Source organism: Chenopodium quinoa, unplaced genomic scaffold, assembly GCF_001683475.1.
Source record: "Chenopodium quinoa cultivar QQ74 unplaced genomic scaffold, ASM168347v1, whole genome shotgun sequence".
Taxonomy (NCBI): Eukaryota; Viridiplantae; Streptophyta; class Magnoliopsida; order Caryophyllales; family Amaranthaceae; genus Chenopodium; species Chenopodium quinoa.
Genome location: NW_018742385.1, coordinates 623,685 through 640,944, shown reverse-complemented (window position 1 = coordinate 640,944; position 17,260 = coordinate 623,685). Strand labels below are relative to the sequence as shown.

General features: G+C 33.4%; 1 protein-coding gene across 1 annotated transcript; it reads left to right on the top strand.

The window, feature by feature from the left end:
- The first annotated feature begins 13,942 nt into the window (after positions 1-13,942).
- LOC110699225 lies at positions 13,943-15,123 on the top strand. Its single transcript, XM_021876719.1, has 2 exons — positions 13,943-14,313; positions 14,355-15,123. The coding sequence occupies exons 1-2, from the start codon at positions 13,943-13,945 to the stop codon at positions 15,121-15,123; spliced, it is 1,140 nt and encodes a 379-aa protein (XP_021732411.1).
- Positions 15,124-17,260: the final 2,137 nt, after the last annotated feature.

Below are 17,260 nucleotides of genomic sequence, written 5' to 3'. Positions count from 1 at the left end.
TAATATGACCAGGCTTCTTGCAATAGTTGCATGTAGTCACATTTCTTTAATCACTGGATTTGGACCTACTCCTTGAGATATCACAACCTTTGGGACCTCTACTTTTGCCTATTTCATATGAATCGAGTCCCCTTTCTTATAACTATTTTTATTGCTTTATTTAGGAATTCACTTGTAAACCCCCCCCCCCCTTTAAGAGTGAGGTAAAACCAAGAGAGTACCTAAATAAAGCAATAAAAATAGTTACACTTTGATGCGTATTTTTGACGGTTTTAATTTGATGGAAGGATTTGAGTGATTTTAACGGTGGAAATGTGAAGGATGATTTTAGAAGGCAACAACTTCTAAGTTTGATCTTAGGAGCAACGATCCCAAAACCCTAGTTAACAACTTGTTTGAACCTTAACAAAGTTCTCTTCAAGCAAAAGCTCAATAAACTCAATTTTTAATTCATAAACATCCTATTAAAATAATTGACATACAACTAGTATATATAGAAAAAATAAATTTATCCTACTTGCTCCGTAAGGAAACTAGATAAAATTCCTAATAATTAATTAATGAACCAAGATAGCCCACTGACTAAATTTGGAAGCCCAAGGCCCCATAACTACTAATAAGAAAATAACAAAAACATTATTAAAAACTTACTTGTAAAACCCCCACTTTAAGAGTAAGGTAAAACCATGAGAATACCTAAATAATGAAATAAAGATAGTTATAAGAAAGGGGACTCGATTCACATCACTCTTCCTCTGTTCTCAACAACAAGAGCTTATGAACTTTCAACTCCTATCTCCCTTTTCTTATTTCCCCATTAAACATGCTCTCTTTGAGCATATCTAAAGATAGCACACCATCTGGAGCAGAGTTACTAATGGTCATAACCAAGGTTTCCCAACTATTTGGCAAAGAACTCAATAAGAACAAAGCCTGCAATTCATCATCAAGAACAATCTTCATAGTAGTAAACTTGTTAATAATATTCTGAAATTCATTAAGACTTCCCACCCTTCAATTTCAAATTAACAAGAATCATTAGTGTTTACAATATAGAAAATCTTCCATCATATGTCTCCAAATTGAATAATTAGTTGATGTCAATTTAACCATTAAATTAAACTACCACTAGTCGACTCCATACTGTGATACCAAGTTGTAGGGATCGAAAATGGGTCACTACCACACCCACTATGTCACACACAAGACAATCCACCCAAATTCAATCCAATCAAATAATCCAATTTCTCACACAACTAATATAACACAACCAAAAAAGCAATAGGGTAGTAGAAGATCAACAAGAATAACACCAATAATCGGAAGAAATAACAATAATCAACAAACAAAGATTATACATGGAAAACCCCTTTGATGTGAAAGATAAAAACCACGGGACCGTTTAAGGAGCCCATCCTCGCTTCTCTTATTGATATATGAGGGTAAAATAAACTCAAATAAGTATACACAAGGTTTAACAACCCACCAACAACAAAAAACAATAAGAGATCAAAATTAGAGAGCAAACGAGTAGAATTCACCTAAAAAATAGCAGTTTTGTCCGAAGACAATTCTGACCAAACCAGACTTCAAACCAATGATCCAACTGTCCAAAATGAATCCCTTGATGTCAGGAGTAAGCTATAAAACTTTGAGCACGATCCAACGGTGGAAACTCTTATAATAGTTAGTTTTGTAGAGGTTGCCCCAGAAACTTCGAAGTTGGATACTCTTATTCAAACCCTTACTTTCTCTCTCTTTTTGTGTGTGTAATTACCCAGCTTCTAGCTGCTCACTTGGACACTTTTTAACCAAAAGATTTCCCCTCTAAAGCTTCCAAGAGAAGCCACAATAGTAATGCCAAATATGGATAAAAAATTAGACTTCATAAGTCCATGAAAATAGCCAATAATACATGAGTCCAAAAACAATATATGAATATTGCAAAATGGGCTGGAACCACATCACAATCTTCATCAACAAAGGTGAATTTGTCGACGATATGAAATCCAGTAAGGATAAGTGACCGACATGAGGTGTAGTGGTGATTTTGTAGATATATACAAGTGAAAGGGTAGTTGAAATGCAATTTCGGATGAAATCATGCTCAATTAGGACAGAGTAGAGGTTTAACATGACATGGAAAAATTGGTCAGGGAGGTCATCGTTGTTGTCAAAGTTGAACAGATACTTAGAGCCAGCTCAAATGGTGGAGATGTTGGCTTGAGGTTAAAAGGGGAACAAATGAGGGTGAAGCCAAATGGCGGCGTTAGAGCGATTGACGGCAATAAAAGTACTAATCCAACATAATATTAACAAATTGTATATAAATTATTCGTCAATTAACAAATAACATGAAATATGTCGTAAATCATCATCATCATCATAATCTCATCAAAGCATAATAATAATATTAGCAAGACCATAGCCATGATACTAACATAATTAATAACAAATCCTAGCATGTCACTAAATATTAAAAATCAAAGTTTTAGCCCTAACAAATATTCAACTTTTCTCCTACTATCAACTCTAATAAAAATATCAATGTATTTGAAAGTAATTATATTTTGGTAATATATACATTATATAATAATTAATAGTTATCAATTAGTAAATTATATAGTTTTTGATTGAACAACAAGAATTATGTCTACCATTTTTTAAATTATTCAACATAGAATCATACCTTTATCGCACTTATCAAAGGTTTGAATGGATTGAGGTTTCACAAATAACTTCTTCACCACAATACCGGCAACATCAACGGCTTCATTGGCAACGCACACAAATTCGTCAAGAATTTCGCGGGAAATTTCAAAATCGGATTCCTTCGAGCACATTGTGGAAAGGTCTAGAAGGATGGAGGTGTTCGGAAGCGGAGATTATCGTCGAAATACGCCGCCACGTAGGGAAGAGAGGAAGGTGAAAAGAGATGTTAGCAGTTGCACCAGTTGGTGACGTTGTGGCTTTATACAAAATGTCGTGACTCGTGAGTTTCCTTTCGTGTTAGGATTCTTAGGAATTATGATTACTGATGTTAAACTCTCACGAAATCAAGGACGAGTTTTTCACTTTTTCGTGTTTGTAGTCCATAAGAATTTAGGGAAGGAATTTATTAATTATAGTGTAATCAAAAGCCTTATTACGAAGTACTTTTATTGTATCTCTACAGAATTTAATGGGTAAAAAAAAACCTTGTCACATTTCCCGAGTAAAAAATTAAGCGATCGTTTGATTGGATAATTTAGAATGGAATAATTAAATTCCCGTGCAGCACAGATTTTACTAAATTATCCCCACCTTATAAAAAGTAGAAGATAACTCTTAGGAATAGTGTGCTACCAAGTATACCCTCAAAATTGTGTACAAAATGTGAATTTATTTTTTTACCCTCATTAATATGTTTACTATCATTAATGTATCTAATGTTTTTTTTTCATTAAACATATATGATATATCATCAACTAATTCAGTTTTTTTTAAGAAAAAACAAAAAACATGTAATGCATTTTTTTAATAAATTTTTTTTAATGTTTTATACTTCATATGATATTATAATTATTTAAAAAGAAAAAAAAATTATGTACAAAGAGACGGTTTATTACCAAGAGCCTGTTTATTTTTACTCTTTTGTATTTGCTCTTCTTATTTACTATTTTGTCGTCCTTTAATTAAAACTATTGTTAAGGTTTATTAGCTTTTAAATGTACATATTAACAACGTTATAGAATTTGAATGAGATTTATATTATTACTCCATAGTCCAAATGACCACATCACACAAAAAAAAATCATATGAAGAAAAACACGTTACAAATATTACATATAGTATTATTGAAATATGCACATCAATTAAGAGTTCTAAACTAACACTTGGCGCTTAAAATATGAAGGGATACAAATCAATTAAATATTAATTAATAATAATTTTGAAATAACACTATCAAACTTTTTAGTGTTTTAAAAAATAATTGTCTTAAAAGATTTTGGTGGCTTTCTTATACTATTCTACAAATTCACCACATAGACACATAAACCAAATAGTGTACGTATTAAAATTACCAGGTCTACCACCCAAACCAACGGTGTAAATACACGCCAATACAAATTTTCCGCAAGAGCTAGTCTCTCCGTGCGCATCATGCATGAAGGACACCCTAGTATAGTGAAGTACAACATTAATTCCGGTGCAATAGATGCATGATTGTTTAATACGGGGTGATTATAATACAACAAAATTATAAAACGACATAAAAAAATAAGGACTCGACACCAATTATTAGAAAGTATGAAGTATATTATTGAAAATAACCACTTAAAATAGTTATAATAAACAATATAATATTTGCTTTCAAAAAAGAATAAACAATATAATTTTTTAGAAAGTTTAGTTTAGATTTTATGTAAAGCAAATCTCGTTATTTAGATACAACTAGGTTAGAACCCGTGCGATGCACAGTTTATATGAAACATATATTTAATTTGTACATTTTAAAAATAAAGCGATATTATACATGAATATAAATAAGAATTATGTACATTTCTTAATTTTAAAATTTTTTATTTTAATCAAAATTTGATATAGTGATCAACGTTGTCTAATTCATATTTCAATGTAGGAGGTCATATATTAATGTGCTATTTAAAATTGTTTAAATTTCCTACAATAAAATAATAGGTTTTAGTTGTAATGTAGAAGCTTCTAATATTAACATTTCAAAAATGTAAAAAAAAAAAAAAAAAAAGATGACATCATTATAGCATTTAGGCGGGAAAATTTTTATTGAGAGAGCGACACGTGGGCAATGATGAAGTCGGCAACTTCTGTTTTAGTAATAGTTAATAGATGATCATTCATTGTAGTAAGATTTTTTTTAAGTAAATACTTTTGGAGGGAAAATACTGCAACAATGCTGCCAAGTGTCATTTTAGGTTTGCCTTTAGTAATATGTAATAGATTAGTATTATTATTGATATGTTTTAATCTGATTCAAAGTAATACTTTACAAGATAATTAGTAATTGACTTTGTCAATTAATAAAGTTTCTTAGATAACACTTTACATATGGTCAAAATTAATAGAATAATACTATGAAATGTCAAAGTTTGTCAATTTTTTTTTTTTTTTTTTAACGGGGTCTTTGAGGTTTATCTTTAATATCTATCTATACTTATTATATATTAAAAAGCGTTCTTAAAACAAAATATGTGTCACGTGTCACCTTTTTAAGCTCTATAAACATGCCAAGTCATCAATATATGCCACATGTCATGTCTTTAAACACTATAAATATGCCACGTCACCTTCACAACAAGAATTAGATTTGACATCTGAAAAATACTTATAGTAAGACTTGAACTTGAGACCAACAAGTATTACGATGCAAGTCTTACTGCCTTAGCTATCCATAAATTGTGTAAATTTATCCAAAAAAAATATAATTAACTTGGATAAGATGATTAGTCCTTAATTATACTATTTGTTACATACCATAGGATAATTTAATAAATTGTATTAAAATTTGATGCAAATATTAAATATGGTTCTCCAAATACAAATCTTTTTAAAAAATATTAAATTTTGTAGATGACTTTCAATACATTAAGCAAAAACTAATAGAATGTTAATTACAAACTAGCACTCGGGGCATCGCCCGAGCCTCGCCTCTAGTTTGTTGCTATAATGATGTCTTGATGGTCTATTGGTCTTCTTCTTTTCAAGGGCAAAGACAAGGAGCATATATCATACTTTAGTCAAGATTGTATTTTCTTGACACAGGAAAAAAAAAAAAAAAAAAAGATTATTCAAATCTCCTTGTGTAGTGAGAAAAGAGTTTATTAGTTCTTTTTGTGATGTGAGACAACTTTTTAATTTAATTTTATCATGGTTTAGCTTTGAAAAATCAATACCTTTGGTGTGGTTTTGCTCTATAAAATCAAGAATTGATTTAAGTTTAATTTCGCTCTAAACACTAATACCTTATTTGAGAAAAACATGAGGCACATGAAAAAGAGTGAAAACGGTTCAAAAAGAGATGTTCTTATTTAATTGATGATTGATGAGTTTGGAAAGAATAACGATCACACCAAAAAATTAAAAGTGGATATTTAAAATGAATGTTATCATATAAAATATTGTTGAATACTACCTTTATTCCCCCAAAGTTTCTTTGTAGTTACTATTTGCACAAAAATTAATGTAATTAGCGAAAGGATTATTGGTGTTATGAGTGCGTGTGTGTAAGATTAACAAGGTGAATAATTAAGAGATAGCTAAGTGGGTAAAAAAAAGGCAGGGGGTCGTAAGGAAGAATAAGTGAAAAATACATGAGAAAGTGTATAGAGGTGGATGGTGGAAGAAAAAGTTAGAAGCAAAGCACTAGAGAAATCATTAGGCCATTTTAACTTGATAGCTGGAATAATTTAATCTATCAACATCCTCCTAGTTGTATCCTTTGTGACTGTTTCAATGATTTTTGTAACCAATGTCCCTTTTTCTTCGTTCTTTGAACTTCTTTTGGTTGCTTCTAGATAGGTGAATGGGAAAATGTCATATCTTTTTTTCAAAGTAGCAATCTTGATTCTCATTAAACCTTGGTCTTGAACATGCTAATAACATGAACATTCCTTTTGAAATTCTTGTGCTTAACTAATTAGACTTATATTTGCCTTTTTTGATTTCGCCAAGAAGTATCTCTGACTTTTCCTTGTTAGATTAAACCACTTATTATCTACTTGTATATGAACAAAGTCATACATAAGGAAATATTTGTTCTTTGTCCAAGTTATTGATCCTATCAATATGCCTAAAATCCACTTCAGTCTTGCAATTATGTTTGCTTACGTCATTTTTGGCATGCATTAGTGTGTGTCTTTGTAATACCCCGTATTTTTGAAATGTATTTCTAATTAATTAATTAATTTGTATTCTCTTAAAAAAGGTATTTTTGTAATTTATTTTTTTATTTGAATTTTGGAGCCAAAATGATATTTGAATTTTGGCGTCAAAAGTATTTTAAAACTCAATTATTATTTTGGATAACATTTATTATCCATTTATTTTATTTTAAAAACCGGATTATATATATATATATATATATATATATATTTCGGATATTTTAATTAAACCAAATTATATTTTATTATTTAATTATAAGAGCCCGAATTTCCTAAATAATTAACTAGGAATTTTCTGATTTCCCTGATAAAGAAAACCTAATTTTCTTAGTGAAATTAAATAGTGAATAATTGGTATTCTCCTAATTAATTATTTTATACAAAATATGTTATTTACACAATTATTTTTAAGCCTAAAATCTAGCAAAATAATTTTGGGTGATTTATTTTGTTAAATTGTATTTTTAATTATCTCTTTAAAATCTTTTATTTTCCTTAATTTTTATTTCCCATCTACTAAATATTTGATCATCTTATTTTCCTACCTTATTTCATCTTTGATTATTCCCCAAGTAATATCTTTTTCCATATTATTTTTCATGACAAATACATTTTCCTATATTCTATTATTCTTAATCACCTTAATATCAAAAGTTTCCATCTCTCTTTATTCACTTCTCCAAGTAATTTCTTAATTCTTTTTACCATAATTTTTCCTACATTCTCTTATCATAATTCCCTCATTCAGGAGCCTATAAATACCCCTTCATACCTCTCATATTCTTCACACCAAAAACCCAATTCTCTTCTTCTCTCTTCTTCTTCTTTTCCCTAAACATATTTATACTTTTCTTCTCCTCTTTTCATACAAATATTATCCCGTATACTTTTGAATCCAATTTTCAGGCACTTTTGGTCAGTTTTTGGGGTATTGGTATTTCACATTAAGATTGTTCCTCTCAAAAAATCCTTGAGGTTAGGCTCAAGAATCACCCAATTCATAGTTATATTGAAGGAGTTACGGCCTCTGCAAGTTCTATCTATTTTTCCAACGAAAATTCAATTCTTGACAAATTATTTATGAGAGAATAGCTTGATCATTATATATCAATAGGTAGAGTATTTATACAAAACCTACCAACATAAGATAGGAACAATATTCCTAAAAGACATACTACCATAATCATAAATCCTAAAGATATATTCTCTAAATATATCTTAACATAAAATAAACCTAAATAAATTATTCCTTTAATGATATCTACAGAAAATATATCACACATATATTTTCCGATATCACATATCTCTAACACCCTCTCGCAATCGTAACGGCAGTAACATGAACGTTGCGATTGGAAATTCATCAATTTAATGAAGTCGATCGAGTTGCACTACTTTTTTTTCATGTCACTTCAATTTAATTTAATTCTTTTTAAAAAAAAAAATTTGTAGTCACGTCCCTTTGCTGGTGTTCGTGGTCTTCTGTCACGGCCCTTTGCTGGTGTCCGTGGTCTTCTTCTGCTGGTGTTCGTGGTCTTCTTCTGCCATGACCCTTTGCTGGTGTCTGTGGTCTTCTTCCGCACGGCCCTTTGCAAGTGTCCGTGATCTTCTTTGCCACGGCCCTTTGCTGGTGTCCGTGATTTTCTACAAAACTTTTTTTAAAAAATAAAAAGTACGCCAAATGTGGCTTTTTTTCATCTCCATGGAGATGCAATAATGTAGGAAGCACACTCAAACACTTCAACCTAACCAAATCACATATGATCATTCATATTGATCACATATATATAGCAGTAAACAACCCACGTATCACATGGTTATTCCAAAAAAAAGAAATTAATTCAAAAAGTAGAAATTTCAAAGAGCAATACTATTGCATAGCGGAAGCAAATTTATGAATCCCACCGGTAGGTTTAGCTTTCTAATTAACCCACCGGCAAGGGGAAAAAAATCTGTGAACGATCCCAAGATTTAACATGCTCTTGATACCATGACAAATTATTTATGAGAGAATAGCTTGATCATTATTCATCAATAATATAGGTAGAGTATTTATACAAAACCTACCAACATAAGACAGGAAACAATATTCCTAAAAGATATACTACCATAATTATAAATCCTAAAGATATATTCTCTAAATATATCTTAACATAAAATAAACCTAAATATATTATTCTTTTAATGATATCTAAGGAAAATATATCAGACATATATTTTCCGATATCACATATCTCTAACAATTCTCTTTAATACTATTCTTTTATCTTCTTCATGGTTAGCTTTCTAAATACAAATACCTATTTCAATGCTATAATTTTATATTAAAGTATTATTTTACAAGAGTATCATAGTCCATGCACATTAGTTTTGAGTTTATAATGTGACAACCTTATGGTTATGCTATTTGCAAGGTATATTCGTGATTGAACTTTAAAAGTGCGAAGTGTTGATTGATATTCGGAATCAAGGTACGTGTAGGTGGCTAGATACCTTTGAAAGTGATTGGTTTGAATACATATTTTGAATGATTTTATGATGATTGAATTAAATTGGCTTGAATTATGAAATAAATTATATTTGGAGGTATTGATTTTTAATATTTGTTTTAGGTTAATAAAAGTATTTTGAATGATTGAGTTTTTCATGGTTTGAATTACTTATCATGTTTAAATATAGAACTTGTTTTTAAAAGGTTTGTTGAATTAAATAAAAGATTTTTCAAGGAAGAGTTATTGATTTTGAAAAGTTATTAATATGAGATTTTATTCTCAAGTATTTATTTACAAGGTTCATTATATGAAAGCATGTGGAATTAATTAAAAAGGATTTTGAATTATATTGGAATTATTAGATATTAAAAGGATTTATTGAACCATTGAATTATTATTATTAATGCTTTTAAGCATGTTGGTAATCCCACTATTTAGATTTGGTTTATTGATAAGGCCTTGGACTTTGTATGACCGGGTCTATCCTCAAGAATAGCTTTGTAACATAAGGAGACTAGCTTGGGGGTGTGCACACTTGGGTGAAGAATTGGATTAAAAAAAAATTGGTTCTTAATAAATGAATTGGTTTTATTAACTATTATTATTGGAATTGGTTTTGAATCATGAGTTTGCAATTATTGGATTATTTATTTGAATTGGTTTTAAAAGCATGTTTGCGAATAAATTGAATTAACATTATCTTGCACTTATCGTACTTAGCATATTTTGCTAACCCGTTTTTTTTTGTTCGCCCTGTTTACCGTAATGGTAAGCAGTGTTGACTAATTTCAAGTGGAGTCATTAATTGAGCATATGGAGTCCCAAGAATGTCTTCACCTAGATTAGGAATGTTGGTCTTTGCACTTTATTTTGAGTACTCATAACAATGTTATTATTTTTATAAGTATTAATAAAAGAAAGTTGAGTTTCCGCTGCAAGTTATGTTATTGAATTAAGTATTTTGAGTAGCCTTGCATAATTACACAGCGGTAATACGCCCAAGTCTATCTCTACGGTATAATTAATTATAGGTATTATACTGGTATTTTTGTAGAGGAAGATTTGGGGGTGTTACGGTCTTTAACTCTCCTATTTGAATCATTCTCGGTATTGTGCTTCTTGATATGTTAAGTATTCGTGCAACATTTGTGATGCATGTCCTTTCTCCTATACCTAGCTTACTGATTTCTTCTTCTAGAATTTGGACCCTTTTCCTCCCTACAAGATGATACTTTATGCATGATTGTATTTTTTGGTTTGCATTTTTTGCTTTTTAAAATCATACCACAATTTGCTAATAGGCCTTTTTGATGTATTGAACATCTTCATTGCTTTATTATTGATTGTTCCTCTTTTTTTAATTATCCCCTTAAGAATTTCTTAACAGGAAAATGGCCCATTATACCTCTTTTGACCTATTCAGATGCTTTGGTGAGCTGCTGATGAGTGTCATTTATGGCACTCATTTGGCTTCCTTTAGGATGATTCTCATGCTATTTTATAGCTATTTTCCTTAGTTTTCCTTAGTTTTGTTCTTTATTTCGTTAGTTTGTGCTTTCCGTAGTTAGTCTCCTTGTTTTGTGCATTTCTTTGTTTATTTGTTCTTTTTCCCTTTTATTTGCTTGTTTTCGTTTGTTTTTAGGTTATGATCGTTTTTCCAAAGATTCCCGAGTCTTCCTCTCTTATTTCTCATCAATTTGGATGCTTTATGTTTGCCTTTTGGAGCTTTAAGTTTGAAGGAACGCAAGGAGCAAGTCAAGAGATCGGTGCACGCATGTGGTGGGGGCATCATCCTTGAGATGAACCCGCCAAAATATCCATTTCGAGACCGCCTACCTTAGTGTTCATCATCAACACCAAGACGAGCGCACGAGGATGAGCTAGGACGAAGAAAGAGGGGAAGTGCCCTGCTGCCAGATGCGGGCGCGCACAAGGGTGGTGAGGGCGCACCTCCTCTTGCCCCTGTTCCGTACCCATTTTCCCGCGGCCGCGCCTCTTCCTTGATGCGACCGCACCTTCCGGGTTTTCTTTTGGGACGATCTAACTACTTCTTCTTTTGTATCTTTCTATATATAGTCTTTCCTTCTATTTTTAGAGAGAGAATAATTTGAATAGAATTAGAATTAGTTTTTGATCAAATTAGAGAGATTTTTAGAGAGAGAAACTCTAGGTTTGAGTGAGAGAAATTCATGGTGGATTGTTGATAATTAAAGCTTTCGTTAATTCCTTTGATTTTTGATCAAGATTGTAAGATTTCCTTTTCTTTAATTCAATCTTTAGTTTGATTTCAATTGTTTTGTTGAATGTTCAAGTTTGATTGAAGTTTGATTGATTTGTGATTTGATTTTAGTTTGTTCAATTTGATGATGACGAATTTGTTGTTTTGCTTTGTTTTGATCTTGATTTCGATGGATTGTGAGTAGTTAGATTGCTAGGGTAATGGTCAAGCATGTATGAGTAATGGATTAATGCTACTTGGGGAAAATTGATGGAGTTGATGATGTGATTAAATTTGGTTGATGATCATGTGCATGTGTGTGATTAATTAAAGAGTAGCTAACTTTAATTGTTGCACTAGATTGCATTGTGAGTTCACATTGATACGGACCATTGATTTGTGGCTTGCATTTACACGATTGAGGTGTCTTGTGATGTTTCCTAGCTAGAGTTTATCGTAGTTGACGCTAGTTAGACCTCTAGGAGAATAGCTTGATATGCTTTTTTGGTTGCATGATTGATCTTCCCTCACATTGAATGACTTAGCCAATTTGACCTCCCAATTAGTTGAATCCATTATGACTACATGTGGATCCTAGCCCTAGTGCTTATTGCATTTGCTTTCTTCTCGTTTATTTGCCGAGTTTGTCCTAGTATAGAATTCATACCCTAATTCTAGACTTCGGGATAGCTTAACTATAGACAATAGACAATAGCCCACCATTCCTTTGGGTTCCTTTGGGTTCGACCCTTGACTTACCATATACTACTATAGGGTTGGTTAAGTGTTTATAAATTTTGTTTGACCTTGGGTAGGGGTTAGCCTCAATGACCTAGCTTCGACCCTCGTCAAAATGGCGCCGTTGCCGGGGAATGGTGTCGTGATTGTGTATTGTTTTTGAGTCTATTTCATTTTATTAAAAAACACAAAAAGATTTTCCTTTAGGCTACACTTGTAGCCGTGCTACTAATAATTTCGTTTGAGATTGTGTGCAAGTGAACATGGGAGAAACTCATAGAGTGACGTTGAAGGAGTTGGGCACGCCGGGCGCTTACAAGTATGAGAGCGGGATTGCCCCATTATTGATCCTAGAGGATGATCTTGAAATCAAACCGGCTATGATCACCTTGATTGAGAGGAAACAATATGGTGGTACAAAAAGTGAAAATCCTCTCAACCATCTCAAAGATTTTGAGAAGTATTGTAATACAATCATGGTAGCCGGAGTTGCTAAAGAGTATATAAGGCTTAAGTTGTTTCCCTTTTCTCTCATAGGGAGAGCCTTAGAGTGGTTGGATAAGGAGGTCAAACCAAGGTCCCTAAGGACATGGGATGACGTTACCAAGGCTTTCTTGTCTCGCTTCTACCCACAAAAGAAGACGTCGGAGGCTAGAGCCTTAATCCAAAGTTTTAAGCAATTGCCTAGAGAGAATCTCTATGAAGCATGGGAGAGGTACAAGGATTACTAAAGGGAATGCCCTCACCACGGAATTCCAACCTATCAAGTCATAAAAATTTTCTATGGTGGTTTGAGCTCTCAAGGTAGATCGAGCCTTCATGCCGGAGCCGGAGGGCCGATTATGAACAAAACGGAAGAAGAGGTTGTGGATGTAATAGATGATGTAGTAAGGAACTACATGAATTGGCATGAGGTAGAGATGGAATCGACAAGCACAAGCAACCCAATCGTTCAATCTAATGTCGTCAACAATTTGTCCACATTGGTCTCGGAGTTAGGAAAGGAGGTGATTTCTCTCAAGACCAAGCTCGAGAGTCCTTCACAAGCTTCTAGTCTTCCCTCCCAACTTAAGGGGAGAGGTACATCTTCCTACTCCAACCTTCTTTTTTCTTCTTGTTGCATGATAAGAGAATGCTTGGTTTGTGATTTATGTGGAAAGAATGATCATAATGCTTCTAATTGCTCCAATGTTCCTTGTGATGGATATGAGAATGTGCGTGTGAATTGTGTTGACAATAATGATCATGTACTTAGATTTAATGCTCAAAAGAATGTTGGGAGTAGGAATTGTCACAATCATGGGAGCTATGATAATTATAACCAAAATAGTGGTTATGGTAACCATGTGACCCAAGAGTTTTGTGGTAACCATAATAACTTTTGTTGTAATGATCAAAGCCATGGCCAATAATATGGGGATCATAATCAAGGTTATGGTAACCATAATCAAAATTCCGGCCAAAATCATGGTAGGGGTAATTGGAGTAATCAAAGTAGGGGAGATTTTCAAAATGATGTTCAAAGACGTTCCCCACCCGAATTTACTCCAAAGACTCAAAACCAAGGTAATGATTTCTATGCTCAACAATCCCAAATGAATAGGCTAGAGAATTTCATGATGGCTCAATCCGAGAAGCTGAATGAATTCATATTGTCTTGTAATAAAATGTTTGAGGTCCTATTTACTCATGGAAAGATGCTTGAGAACCAAATCAATGAACTAGCCATCCCTTTGAGAGATTGTGCTAGTCCTCTTTCTTTACCCTCACAAGAAGTTGATTTTAGGGAACCGATGTGTGCTATGACCACTAGGAGTGTTAAGGTCCTTAAAGAGAGTGTTCCTAAGAAGAGTAAGGAGAGTGAAAAGGAGAGTGATTCGAGTGAAGGGAACAAGCATGAAGAGCCTAGCAAGATGAGTGAGGATTCCATGATAAGCCTAAGGAGAAAGAGCGGAAGCAAGATGAGGTTTACAAACCTAGACTTCCTTACCCCCAAAAGCAAAATAGGTATAAATTGGATGAACAATTTGGGAAATTCGTCGAGATGCTTAAGCAACTTCATCTTACTCTTCCTTTCACCGATGTGGTGGAACAAATGCCAAACTATGCTAAGTTTCTTAAGGAAATTTTGAGCGGTAAGAGAGCTTGCAATATGGTGGAACCGGTGAATTTGGGGGAGTGTTTTAGTGCCTTTATTCATAATGACCTACCCCAAAAGTTGAAAGATCCCGGAAATTTCTCCGTACCTTGCAAAATCAAAGGAAAATTGTTCCACAATGCTCTTTGTGATCTTTGTGCTAGTGTTAGCATCATGCCTTATTCCGTTTTCAAGAAACTTAAGCTAGGTGAGCTCCTTCCATCCAACATGACCCTTCAATTGGCCAATCGGTCTATTAAGTTTCCAAAGGGGAGAGTTGAGGATGTTCCTCTCAAGATAGGAGAGTTCACCATTCCCATTGATTTCATTGTGCTTGAGATTGCGGAAGATGACCATATCCCTTTCATCTTAAGAAGACCTTTCTTAACCACCTCGGGAACCTTGATAGATGTTAAGGGAGGTCGTATTACCTTGAGAGTTGGTAAGAATGAGGAAGGTTTTGAGCTAAAACCAACGCATGAGTCTTTGTCTCTTGTGAAAGGAATTATATGTGTTAATTCCCCTCGCCCTATTGATAATGTATGCATGATTGATTTTTCAACTAACAATGTTATTGAGAATTGTGATGATGTGCTTTTGAGTTGTGATTGCAAGAAGGTTAGTGAAGAAAAAACGTAGCTTCCCAAGCTTATGGACGAGGAGGAAATTAACATTCCTCATTGGTTTGAGCTTTACCCTCAAGAGGAGGACGATGACCCCAAGAGTGTGGATGGTGTGAAACCAATTACAAAGAAGAACAAGGCAAAGAAAAGAGCACGAGCTTCTAGGAAAAAAAGAAAGAGAATGAGATTATGGAAAGAGAAGCTTGCTTTTTTGGAGTTATTGAAAGATGTCTCATCAAGCAACAACGAGAAGTTGCTAGAAGTTGAGAAATTTGCTCTTTTCGCCACTTTGAAGAAGGTGGTGTTCTTTGACCTTCCATGATTTGGAGGAAGGGTCGAGCTTAGGACCATAAGCAAGCGCTTCCCGGGAGGCAACCCGGAGATCTCTAAGCTTATCTTTTTTATTTTGAATTTTCTTATTTTCCCTTTTTTAAGTTTCTTTTCTTGCACTTTTCTACTTGTTTGGATTTGTATGTTGGATTCTTGGGATTGGATTTCATCAGGTGAGCATGAGGAATGAGAAGGTGTTTTGCGGTTTTTGATGTGATTACACTCGATATCATCGAAATTTGAGGTAAAAGGGGAAGAATTTTAGTGAGGTAAGATATGGAATTTTGTGCTTTAAAAGTTAAAGGAAGTTTGTTTTTGGTGGGTTCATGTGGTGCTACCATTATTTTGGGATTTTGAACCCACAAAAATGGGGTTTTGCTACTGCCTATGTTGGTGTTTATCATCATCATTATTTGTGTACCCACCAATGAACGCACCAAAGATTTTTTTTTAAAAAAGAAGAGAAATCGGGCAAGGCCAAGTGTGGGCGCGCCAAGGCATGGTGCGGCCACACCCCCTGCCATGCCCCCTTATCTTCCCCTTCCTTCTTTCTTCTTTTCGTTTCCCCTTATTTCCTCCTTCTACCTTCGAACCCCATCATCCTCAAGCACCCATAACCGCACCAAATCCCTTTGAATCCAAATTTTGTAGTCTAGTGTCTTTTAGTTAGCTTGTAGTTTAGTTGGTTACTTAGTTTTTCTTTTCTTTCTCTTTAACTCTTTGTTAGCTTAGTTTAGTGTTACTTTGTAGTTTCTTACTTTTGTTTTGAAGTTACTAACCATTTTCTTTGTTTATAGATTCTTTTGTTTTTCTTTTTCTCACATGGCTTTTTTATGATGCTTACGATTTTGGAACGCAACGACGTTGATTCTTTCTGTCGCCTTTCTTTATTATGCTAAGCATGGATAGCCCGGTGAGACCTTTCTAATTTTTCTCTTTATTTTCTTTGGATGCATAGATTAGGATTAATTTAGGGAAGTTGAACGGTTCGAGGATGATTGCTTGTTAACACGTAATGTGTTTGGGATCGTTGACGATGTTGTCATTCGATCACTTGTATGTTGATTGGGATATATGTGTTTAACTTGCTTTCTAGTTACTTTCTCCATTTTTCTTATTTTTCCTTCTTCTATGACTTTCCTTACCTTTTGTTTTCCTTTATTTTCTTTTCCTTATATTTTCCTTTGTTCTTGTTTTGGTTTGTGGTTTCATTTTGAGGCTTATTTTTCATTTTTGTTTTCCTTATGAGTTGGACTTTGTACATTGGACTTTGTCTTTTGCATGAATTTCTTCCTAGGTAGTAAAGGTATACACGGTTTGAGACTATGTTTGGTTGACTCTAGGATAGGTGTATGCTAGGGTAGTTGGTTTGAACTAGGAGGATCATGAAGCCGGATTCTACTTGTTTGTGGCATGCTTGGTAGTTGCTCCCTATAATCTATTTGACACCATTAGTAAGTTTTTGCTACATCCATGTGAGGATCATCGTTTTTCAAGCCTTCAAACTATTTTGTATGAGCGACGTGGATCCTTGACTTTGCGCACACAATCTATAAAGCTTGATTTATGATTCTTAAACCCGAGACCGAGCTATCTAGGGAGGACAAAGGTCCCTTTTTCGGGGTGGTATTTTTCATTTTTAGGATAGTTTGTTTAATCTTTATTTTTGGGTTTACATTTGCCTTCTTGCAACCATTTGAGTCTATTTCCTTCTTTTCAAGCCACATCTTTAGATCTTTGGCCTTTTGTTTCATTTTCTTTCTTTTCTTGATTTTTGTGAAGCAATTGATCATACTTGATGGAGTTTGTGGTGGAGAAGTTGG